At 40.2% G+C, this 12172-nt stretch overlaps 1 protein-coding gene across 20 annotated transcripts in view; it reads left to right on the forward strand.

Annotated features, from left to right (window-relative positions):
* The window catches only part of LOC126353916 (cyclin-dependent kinase 11B), a 127922-nt gene that overhangs the window by 55503 nt on the left and 60247 nt on the right, over nt 1-12172 (forward strand). For 12 of the 20 annotated variants that reach the window (XR_007565232.1, XR_007565233.1, XR_007565234.1 and 9 more), the window contains exons 4-5: nt 4887-5245; nt 5956-6147. Coding sequence is in view for 10 of the 20 variants with exons in the window: in XM_050003149.1 (XP_049859106.1) it covers nt 4887-5245; nt 5956-6147 (551 nt within the window). In the remaining 10 variants the exon portion in view is untranslated. The remainder of the gene's footprint in view (nt 1-4886; nt 5246-5955; nt 6148-12172) is intronic. The other 8 variants (XR_007565241.1, XR_007565240.1, XR_007565238.1 and 5 more) reach the window with 1 other exon arrangement.

Raw genomic sequence — 12172 nt, forward strand, 5'->3', positions numbered from 1 at the left:
CAATGCACAGCTTTTTATGTCAGTATGATTACCAAACAGCTGTTCACCAGGATGAATGACCACCGCCAAACTATTGCCAAAAACATAGTTGACCACCCAGTGGCACAACATGCAGCTGAGAACAGTGTGCTCAATTTCAGTGGCTGCTTCACAATCTGAGCCATGTAGATCCTTCCATCACCAGCTTCTCTGAACTACTCAGATAGGAATTACCTTAAAACACATATCAGGTAGCCCAAACCCCCACACCCTCCACTCAAGTTTCCCCTTGCTCTGTCCTGTCACCTCCTCTAAATTCACGTCCCCACATCACTTTCAGTGTGTGCCGCTTCAACTTCCCACCGGCCACTACAATCATGACAGCCCCTACAGTGAAACCCTGCTTTTAAAGTTTTCAAAGGACCATTTTTGAAATGGTGTAAAACACAGGAAAATGTAAAATGTGGGAAATAACATTTTAAACTGTAAAAGTCACGTATAGGGTACCTCCTTGCACTTTCTATATGATATATGTACATAACGAGCATCTAAAGACTTGTCAGGGTCTTATTTATTATCTAATGAAGGGTTTATTATCTAAAAAAAATCGCTGATGTAACTGTAACTGTAACTGATAACTGTCTAGGAAGTAGGAACGTTTGACTCAATTTCATATGCCATAATTGATTTTGTTAAAAGCCTGCAGCTGTCATTTATTATTTAAATGATGAAATACTGTGCTAGTTACATATTTTTTCATGCTTAGCAGGATGTGCTTCAAGAATTTTTTTTCGTTGTCAAGTGAAAATATGTAAATAAGTATTTTGTGTGGTGTTTGAATATGTGTTATTTTACGTCTCTTGCACTGTAGTAATCTTTTTGAGGTTATCAGGCACTGTGCCTCATAGGTTATGTAGAAAGCCACGCACACACATGCAAACTATCAATCACATTGATTGTTTGTGTAACATAACATTGCACTTGACAACGAAAATAAATTCTCAAAACACGTTTTTCCCAGCATGAATAAAGTATGTAACAGGTACTGTGTTTAAACTAAAAACATTTGAGCAATGCAAAGTGAATGACAATGTCACCTAGTGCTCTAAGTGGCCATATGCTGAAACACGCTAAATATTGTTCAACAAATGTGTCTTGAGGATCACAACAATCACGAAACTGTATTTGTGCAGTAGAGACAGTTTGGAAATGGTGGTGATTGGTCATGATATCTTCATTCAAACGAACATAGTTACTCCCATCAGCCACCATGCCAAGTAGATCTTGGCAGGATGGGAGATATGGCACGAATTGTTCCAACTTTTACACGTTTACCAGTTCAAATCTGCTGATTAGAGTGCCTAGGTGTCAAGAAGATTAACCACTACTGAACGGCCAACATCATACCTGCATCATTTTTTTCTCCACAAACATTTTTTTCCTAATGTGTAAATCATGGGAAAATTATAAAGATTTTGATGCAAAATCAGGTGCAAATTAACATTGTGGGCATAGAAAATTTGATGGGACCAATCAAAAATGTTGTAAACAGCGGGGAAACATTAATTACGGGAACACAAAAGTTTAGTTATAATGTATATTTGTGTTATGTGGGTTATGTATAAGGGAAAAGGAAGTGAGGAAGGAAGAGATTTCAGATACTGGATGATGTGATGGACGGTACAACATACAGCACCCTTAAGAAGGAAGAAATGGGTCACAGAAAATGGAGAGACAAAGGACCTGATAATGTAGCAGAAAACATGATGATGATGATGATGATGACTGTATATCTACCAGCCCTCCCTTCCACATTCCTATCCATCAAATCAGTTGCCTCCTTCTGAGCCACTAGCCACTCACCCCCAAATCCCTCTCGCTGCCTCTCACCTCCCTTTCCCTCTATGCACCCCACCGACAATACCCTCACCACAACTAGGTCACATGCCTCTAAAAATAGCATTTGCTCTGTTAGTCCATCCATCACCATGCAGGGGCCTAGAAAGCTTTCTTTCTTCTGTATGTGCCTGTCAACAACTCGACTCATCTGCTTTTCAGTGAGTGGTCTCCTTGCTGTAATAATTTGGTGACCCAACCATGTCACGAAAGAAGATAAATATGTTAATAGATGATGGTGCTGCATATGTAGCTTTGGCTATTATCCCAGTTTCTCGAAAAAAAATTAGTTAAATGAAAATGAATTACCAGATTTCCTCAGTACGATTACTGGAGTGCTTTTAGTTATTAAGCCAAGTTGCTGTTTCTAGTTTTCTATGTGATATTACATGTAATCACTGCCTATTAGTTGTGTCCATCCAGCAAGTACACCTAATAACATGTCTGTTTACGAAAGCCTATCAAATATGTATCTACTAATATTAACAGAAATAATTACTTTATAGTTAAAAGGTAAAGTACAGTGTTTTTACAATAATATGCTTTTTGTTTACTTATATACTTGCAACTGATGTACATAACTGCATTATGAAGCATTACAGGCACTTGTAAGGGTAGTGCAAAGTGCACAGTTTATCAGTTTTCTTGGAATGTCTGCTATGCAGTAAGAAAACATACCTTGGGGTATGACGATGCGGTGCATTTGACCTGCGGTCGTTACATGTTGGCGCTGGCATCAGTTCACATACCCAGAGGTGTGTGGGTGCATGTCATAGCACAGTGCAGCAAGTAAGTGTGCAGACATTTTCAGATGTGCTAATGGCCAAACACCGCAGGTCATAGCACGGGCCCTCCATGTGCCACAAAGTGTGATCTCAAGATTATGGCAATGATTCCAGCAGACAGGAAACGTGTCCAGGTGCTACAGTACGGGACCTCCACAGTGAACATGGCCGTTACCTCACCATCAGTGCCTGCAGACAGCCATGGAGTACAGCCGGTAGCCTTGCTTGGGACCTTACTGCAGCCACTGGAACAGTTGTCTCCTGACACACAGTCTACAGACGAGTGAACAGACATGATATATTTGCCTGGAGACCTACAATGTGCAATCCACTGACCCCTGGTCACAGGAGAGCCCTTAAAGCCTGGTGTCAAGAACACAGACATGGTCATTGGAGACAGTGGTCCCAGGTTATGTTCATGGACGGGTCTAAGTATAGTCTGTGATTCTCGCTGGGTTTTCATCTGGAGTGAACCATGAACCAGATTCCAACCCCTTAATGTCCTTGAAAGAGACCTGTATGGAGGTCATGATTATGATTGGTGCACGTACACCCCTAAATGTCTCTGACAGAGGAACTGTAACAGGTCAGGAGTATCGGGACATTATTTTGCACCATTATGTCCACCTTTTCAGGGGTGCCGCGGGTCCCACCTTCCTCCTGATGGATGATAACACACGGCCCCACTGAGCTGCCATCGTGGAGGAGTACCTTAAAACTGAAGATATCAGGCAAATGGAGTTGCCTGCCTATTCTCCAGACCTAAACCCCATTGAGCACGTCTGGGATGCTCTCAGTCGACGTGTCGCTGCACGTTTTCAGACCCCTACGACACTTCAGGAACTCCGACATGCACTGGTGCAAGAATGGGAGGCTGTACCCCAGCAGCTGCTCAACCCCTGATCCAGAATATGCCAACCCGTTTTGTGGCCTGTGTACGTGTGCATCACATATTGATGTTGGGGTACATGCACAGGAAACAGTGACGTTTTGTAGCACCACGTGTTTCGGGACAGTTTTCTCAACTTATTACCAATATCTTGGACTTACAGATCTGTGTCATGTGTGTTCCCTATGTGGCTATGCTATTGGCACCAGTTTTGTGTGGCACCACATTCTGCATTTATCCTTAATTTATGAGCATGAGTGTATATATGTAGATATAGATAGCGAAATTATGATGTCAATAGGAGAGAAGACATTTTAAATTTTAGGTAACAAATTGATACACATGAGATAGGGTCTGGCTAATAGAAAAGCCACAGGTGATTCAAACATGCTTTGATGTTGAAATATTATGAGTACATAAAGGAATGACCTTGTGTAAGACAGTCCCACTCTGTGCCAGGGTACAGTTAGAATAATTGTCTGTAAGGATGGCAAACATTATCTAAGTGAACTTTATTTGAGTGTCGTGGGACTCCGGGAATTTTACTGACGAACTAAATTTGGTTGTAGAGCCCTTCGTATTATCATTTTTAAAATTTTCACTAGCACCTAACATCTGCTCTAACATTTTCAATCTAGTATTGAGATATAGTTGAATGTAGTATGAATACAAAGGTAAATCGTGTAACTTTTAATATACGTATTAAATTGTGCAACAGTTGATATAAACAACAGTTTTCAGAAGTGATCACATGGCTGTATGTTTTGTTGAAAAGTCTTCTTCATACATGGGTGCCATAAATCATATGTCAGCTGTAGGCTTAAAGTTGAGCATTGTTTTTATGGTGTTGGACAAGTTTCTCTTGGAATACAGATGTTTTGTGAGACATATAAAGAACTTGAAGAAATTTTGAGTGCTTTTGTTAATGAAATTTATTGGTGTCCGTGACGCTAATGATGAACCATTGTTTTTTTCTTATCGACACTGGACTTGGTCTGCTAGAATGATCATTTTATGGGTGGACAAACTGTGCCTTGTATGATAATATTTTTAGATTTGGAGAGGTGATTAATTATTTGGTATGTTGTGAGTCGGCATGTGCAGAAATAGTGCAGTTCATACAAATTGCAAATGACGGAAATATCAGACCTGGCCAGTTTATGAGCAGTATTGTTATGTGCTCTTCTTTGATCTGTGGTAACTAAATTGAGTTTATTATTAGTATTTTTTTTTTAAAAAAAAGAGAGAGTATGAGCCCAAGTTGTACAGTAATGTACAATAATCTCCGGTACTGTCAGATGAGAACCAAACTAACATTACTTCCATCACATTTGCAGAGAGAGAAGAGAACAGATGCCGACCAGTCGTGGTGAGTCAAAGCGTTCTTCTGATGGAAGAGGAGGTGGTAGCAGCAGCAGTAGTAAACAGCAGCAGCAGGAGAGGGGAGACCGTATGTTGGAGGATCTGCGAGAACGTCTTTTGGATAAAAGAAGGGCCCAGGAAAGCTCTGATAGAAGAATGAAGATGGATCAACGAAGTCGACGCTCACAGCAACAACAACAGGATATGATGATGCAGCAACACCAACAACAGATGCAGCAACAACCGCCACCACCACCAGTTAGACATGAGACAGCACGGGAAAAAGCAGAGAGACTGGAAAAAGAGTTAAGGAAAGAACGGCTTTTGGAAGCAGGTAATGCTTTAATGATAATGAACTGAATTGAAATACTGTAGTGAATGCTAAATTGATGGAGACCATTGGTACCATTAACTTATTGAGTGGCTTTGTTGATAAGGTGGGAAATATGATGGTGTATTTTGTTGACTTGTCTCAATTTTAAAGCTTTGTGAAAATTTAAGCTTTTAGATCTATTGAATGTTGTAAAAGTTCATTATTCTGGATCTTTGATACTGTATCAAGTGACTTGGTGTGTCTGTCAGAAACTGGACGCACATTCAACAAATACCAGGGTAAAACCCTCGTTTTGGCAATTCTTATTATGATCTCTATGGATTTTCCTAATCACTCCTGGGGAATGGCAAACTGGTTCTTTCATCAAGATCATGGGCAATACATTCCTCAAAATAGACCAAAACAGAGTTGGTAGTACGTATTCCTAAAGAAAGAAGGTAGAAATTTCATAATTTATCTTGACGTACCCATATCTCTTTCCTAGTGGTGTTTGAAATGTTGAAATGATTTGTCTTCCTCTGAGTATCTGTTGCCTGATAATTTCCTTTCATCATAGAAAAGACTCGACCATATGGTTTCCTCTTTGTCAGTGAATTTTTCTCTTTTATTTGCCTGTATTGTTACCTCAATCAGATAGCTGGGGTGTTTTAAATTGAATTATCATGGTATTCCGGTGAGGTTAAAGATTGCACTGTGTTATGTGTTTACAGACCGGGAAATGGTTCGCCAGAAAGAGGTATACAGGAGAGAACTAGAAGCCAGACGAGAGCGACGCCACTTAGAGAAAGAAAAAGAACGTACCTTACACGAGGTCAACGTGAAGGGAGAGCGAAGTGAGAGCCGTGAGCGAAAGAGACGAAAGCTGGAAAGTGGTGAACAACAAAGTGAATCTGATGGTGAAGGTACAGAATTTATTGGAAACATTCTGTAAGCTGATGCTAATTAACTAGCCATGAATTAAACCCTTTTCTTTCTTGTAAATGAAGGACAGCTTTCTGATGCCTGGCTTTTCTGCTGTCACATTCTCACCAGCCTAATGGGTAGGAGGATTGTTCTCTTTCACAAATGACAGTGAAGTTCAGTTGTTTGAGTGTCTTTCTCTCATGTTTCTACTGTGGAAAACCTACGTCACATTTGGTACTGGGTTTCTGTAACCTATGCTAGCTCCTGCTTACAAATGAATGGAATGATACACCTTCATTTTGGAAAAATGTTGTTGCCACCCAAAATAACCATTTGAGAATTGCAATTGACTAATGCTACTCCTGAACTGCTGCATGTGGTGCTTGCAGCAGCAGCAACAGTTGTAGAACATCTGTTAGACTGATCATAAGAATCTGATCTCTTATTTATCTATCTGCTAATCTGTCCTTTTTTTCTGCATTGGTAATCCAAGTATAACATTCACATCAAAAGGAAAAATTACTAGAGAAGTGACAAGGAGGCAGAATGGATGGCCAGGAGACGACCCTCCAGCACTGTTGATACACACAAATAAAAGTACAAAAAACTATCCAATTTTCAGAGCTATTAATTTCTTCCAGAGAGAGGAAAGGAGGATGGGCTGGGAAAGGTTATAAAAGGAGGACGGGTTTCTCAGGGTGAGATGGACTCATCTGTTGTGAGGACAAAGAGAGCTAAAGATCCAGTAGTACCAAAAGCTGGGATAGGCATTTTGTACTTTTGTGTTTGTCTATTGGCAATACTTAAATTTATCTTTTGAAGGCAACTACAGGCAATTCATTCTATCCCCCTAAAACCACTTATATCTACATATTAAAAATATTACCCGCACCTGAAACCCTCCATTAGCTTGAGACAAAAATATTATGTGCATCTTAGGCAAATGTGGGAACGGCCTTTTAGTAGTGGCTTCGGTCAAGAATACCATCACATGACCGGGAGAGCGGTGTGTTGACCCCACGCCCCTCCTATCTACATCCTCCACGGAGGATGATTCGGTGGTTGGATGGTCCCAGTAGGCCACTCGTGGCCTGAAGAAGGAGAACTCTCTCTCTCTCTCTCTCTCTCTCTCTCTCTCTCTCTCTCTCTCTCTCTCTCTCTCTCTCTCTCTCTCTTTCCCCTCCTCAGGCAAATAATATACCAATAAATGCTGGTGGAGGATGGGGACAGAGTGCAACATTTCAGAATCTACAGATCAAGAGTTATTCTCTTTGAATTACTGTTAAGTGCAGTGCAGAGGATACTTTTCACTGTGTGACACATTAATGTATCTTTCCATTCCATTTATGGATGGAGTGGGTGATTAAAGCAGGCTAAGGTACCTCCACAAGATTTTATTACAAATATCATCTTCATAGGCCCTGCGGGGGAGTGGGGGAACAATAAAACAATAAGTAAAGTGGTAAAAAAGTTCACAAATTCTATCCTAAAAATTGGTTTTTGATATTTTCCAAGTAGTTGTTTTACTAGATGTTAGACAACTTCCTTCAGAGTTAACAGTAGTTGAGGTTTTTCAGCATTGCTATGACACTCTCCTGTGATCCAAATAACACTGTCACCATCTGCATTGCTCTTCATACACTCTGTATGTTCTTTGTTAGCCCAATCTATTCCTGTATAAGCCATACAAGTGTTTTATAAGCAATTCATAGACCAATATCCGCATTGTACCAATAAACCAAAGCCTAACATTTGCTTTCCCAACTCTTGAGTGTCGGCAATTGTTGAACTTTATATCCATATTCTTTGTTACACTCAGGTGTAATTAATTGTGACACACTTAATTGTGTGTTTTCATTAATCACATATTTTCCTGAAGTACCCACCTCAAAATTTCTCTGTCTCAATAGCTAAATGTCTGTCTTTACTCAAAGGCAACATTTTATCTAGCTCCAATTGGGTGTTACTGGTGTTTCTACAGGATATTGTATCATAAGTAACTGCTTCACCTTCAAAAGTCTCAAGTTTCCAACTGCTACTTATGTTACAGTTATGGTGACGGGTCTGTACATTTTCTTATGACACATCTACTATTACTTCTTCTTCTTTGAAGATCCAGGATAAAATGCTTTGTCCTGTCTGCCAGGCAATTCACTCCAGTGACAAACCAGAATACATATCCTTAAAACGTGTTTCCTTTAGTAGACGTATTGATTGAAAGCTTGGAAATGGTCACTGATCACAAACCTATTTCTGCATAGGACAGACACATAATTGGGGGTCTTGTAACCTGTTAGATGTTGGTAACAGCTGCCCCAAGTAGTTACGTGAAATGATAGATTACTACATGAATTTTCGTGTAGTGTTAAGAGTGCAAAGATAAAATGACTCTGCACGCTGTTGGCAAAAATGTGTTCTATTTTGAAAAATTTTAAAACATCCGTTGAGTAATTTTGTCCTTAACAGAATTTGTAGATTGAATGGATATGTTCAAATTACTTAGCAGGATGCAGCATGGTAACATCCTTCACAACCCCTGTTATTTTCACAATTGAACATCCTGTCATTTTTAAGGCACAAATGCAGTGAGAGATCTCTGTGTGGCAATTTAAACCTAGGGTGGGCTTAGCTGTGTGGGAGGTTAATCAAAAGATAGTGTAAGTAGAAAAATATCACACACAGCATGAATTCTGTAAAGTGTTGTGGCAGCTGGCAGTCATTGCTGAATACACACATGTGCAAATATCTTCACTGCTCTAGGGGAACTCGTCTTTGTTGCATTTTTCCCATATCGTAATTAGCACAGTAACGTAAGGCTCATTGTGCTGAAGAACTTGATGCCTGCAAGTCCTTAAATAAAAATCTGCATTCAGTAGCAATGCATGAAAGGAAATAGGCTGTTGGACAAAAGAATGGAGGGCTCCCTGCTATTTGCATTTCCAATAGAGCCTATGATAAGACTCTGGTGTCACATTATACTTCAGAACCTTACACTGTTTATCTTTCACTTCATACTAAATCTGTGGTATGAGAAGAGGAAATGACTTACAAGCTTCTCAGAAACATTTGTTTTTTTGTCTTTACTTTCGCACTTTATACTAAAACAAGAATGTTGAGATGAGAGGAGGAAATGAAGTATATGCTTCCAAGAAGTAATATTTCCTTGTGTGCTACTACTGCTTGCATGAAAGCTCAGCAGTTAATTTTTGTGTGTTGGATAAATTTTGATATCGCTTCACATTGTTTTGTGAGAAGATTCCTATTTTCTTGGGATTCAAATAGAGTAGACATTTCATCACTGGTTAATATTCTGATGACTGATGACATGATACCCATTCCATTTGCTCCATAGCACCTATGAACATAGTCTCACTTTGGTTGCAATAAGAATATACAGCCAGTAGTGTATGCTCACTGCAGTCAGAGCCAAGGTGATTTCTTTATGTTTATGGTGAAGCATCTGCTGCTGTGTCCACATTCAGCCAATAGTTGCAGTGTCCACACCCAGCCAACATAAACAAATCAGGGCAACATTGGGCACTGCTAATCGCTGCACTTGCCACGAGCCACGACAAAGAGTGCACTGTCCCTGCTAACAATATTATGGAGTTAATACATCTTTCTTACTTAATGTAACATGCAGGACATGGGTTGGGTAAAAATTTTAACTAGCCATTGCATTAAAATACTTGACAGTTATTTTTGATGTAATATTTATTCTTGTTTGTCTCTCTAATGTTAATAGTATTGATTCAGATTGTGTTTGAACATGAACACACACACACACACACACACACACACACACACACACACACACACACACACACACACACACAGAGAGAGAGAGAGAGAGAGAGAGAGAGAGAGAGAGAGAGAGAGAGAGAACACAGCACACAGTCATTTATTCCAGTGAGAGTGATAACTGCTGTCTGTTGAACAACACATGTGCCAATCAGTTATGCAGATACACTGTGACCAAAAGGTGTCTCAGTTGTTGGCAACAAATTCCAGCTGTGACGGACACTTCCTTGGGGAAGAATTCGTAGTGCAAAACACACTATTGGAACTATCACACGGAAAATATTATGTTCACACAACTCTTTGCTCCAGTTTACGTCTTTTGGTAGGGTTTAGCCCTTCATTTCTTAGTAAGTTAATGATAAAGGCATCATAATACATCACCAGTAAGAGTATTGCATAGGTATGCTCAGTGAGTGACCTGATGACGTTCAAGAAAAACTGCAATAATAGTCACTCCAATGATTTTTGTTGTTTCTAATTAGAGCATCCAGTACTCCCACACCTGACTTCTGAACCTTGCCTGTTGAATGCAAATGTCGCATGATGATTAAATGGTAATTCATCACTTATATTAGTAGTCGAGACTTACGTAATGTGGAAAATCGTTCATGCCAGAATGATATTTGTTGAAACAAGAATATATTTTTCTGGCGTATTTTTCCCAAAAGTATTTGCTCCACTCACACTGTTCAAATCTTTCGGGTTGTCTCCTCTGCATTCACCCCTCTCTTTTACCAAAATACTTTGTTGCAGACATTACACCTTTTTTCACTTGCAACCCAGTTTTACAAATTGCTCTAATGGCTCTGAGCACTATGGGACTTAACTTCTGAGGTCATCGGTCGCCTAGAACTTAGAACTACTTAAACCTAACTAACCTAAAGACATCACACACATCCATGCCCGAGGCAGGATCCAAACCTGCGACTGTGGCGGTCACGCGGTTCCAGACTGTAGCGCCTAGAACAGCTCGACCACCCCGGCTGGCCCAGTTTTACAACATCTAACCGTAGTTCATAATTTTCAAGTATGCAAAATCCAATGCTTAACTGTGAGATGATAAATAGAACTTCAAATTTCGAAAATGACAGTTGAGACAAACACTGACAGCATTATGCCGTATTCACCTAGGTGGCGCTCAATTTCAGGCAACAGGTGGCATCTGGCCGATGGCCAGTAGCCGCTGCAGCGTGAGGAAACGCTCGAGTATAAGGTGTTCTGATTGTGATGCAGCCACAAGCTGTCCTGCGGAATTGTTTCTGGAAGTATTTGTTATTAATGGTGGGTAGAATGGATAGCAACTTACCTTTAATGTTCGATCAGACTCATAGCTTTAGAAGAGGGCCGAAATGTGGTGGGGGTGGGAGGGGGGGGGGGAATACAGTTGGCTGCTAACACATGACTGTAAGTTTAGAATGCACGACAATTACCACTAGACCACGGGCTCACATGACACGTCATCTCGGAAGTAGACAACACTTCCTCCTGACACTTCCACATTATACAGTGTTGCCAGATTGTGCAGATGGCTGGACTTAGTGTGGTCGGGGGCATTTGGTCTTATTGGCCACCTTTAGTGAACAACTTGGACTTAATCTCTGTGGCGGCTGACGGGCAGTCAGTTTTCAAGTCTAAGACTTGATGCAAGATGCACTTGGTTTCAGAATCGTGTCCATACTGTTCACAGACATGCTTATAGGGGCCACCTGGGTTGGCCCCCTTGCGTGCTCTGGTGAGCCACCAAGAAATAGTATTACTTATACGATTGCAAACAAGTGTTTGGCCTTTTCTGTAACCTGTATTATTGTTGTCCATTCAATGGGTTCAGTGCTACACGCAACCTGTATTTCATTGTTTCTTACATTGACTCTATAAAGTACTGTGTTACATAAATCGTGTTTGTTCTTGCTATAACAGTGCTAGGTTAATCTGAAAAGATTTCTAAATAAAACTTAATGATTTGAATATGACAGAATCCATGTGTTGTTATATTCCATAGGATGACCAGTACTAAGCAACTGTTTTTTAGATGCAGCATTGCTGGCTGTTGTAAACATATGTAATGCTTATTCTCCATAGAACGGTCCTAATGATCTGCCTGATGTACAGGAAAACTCCATGTTAATGAACCCTCTTTTAAATAATTCCCACTTTTAACAAATGTTTGTTTCCATTGGTCCCAGTGGTGAAGTTTTCATAAGAACAATGTTGACGAAATTCATT

The sequence above is a fragment of the Schistocerca gregaria genome, chromosome 3 (genome assembly GCF_023897955.1).
Source record: "Schistocerca gregaria isolate iqSchGreg1 chromosome 3, iqSchGreg1.2, whole genome shotgun sequence".
Taxonomy (NCBI): domain Eukaryota; kingdom Metazoa; phylum Arthropoda; class Insecta; order Orthoptera; family Acrididae; genus Schistocerca; species Schistocerca gregaria.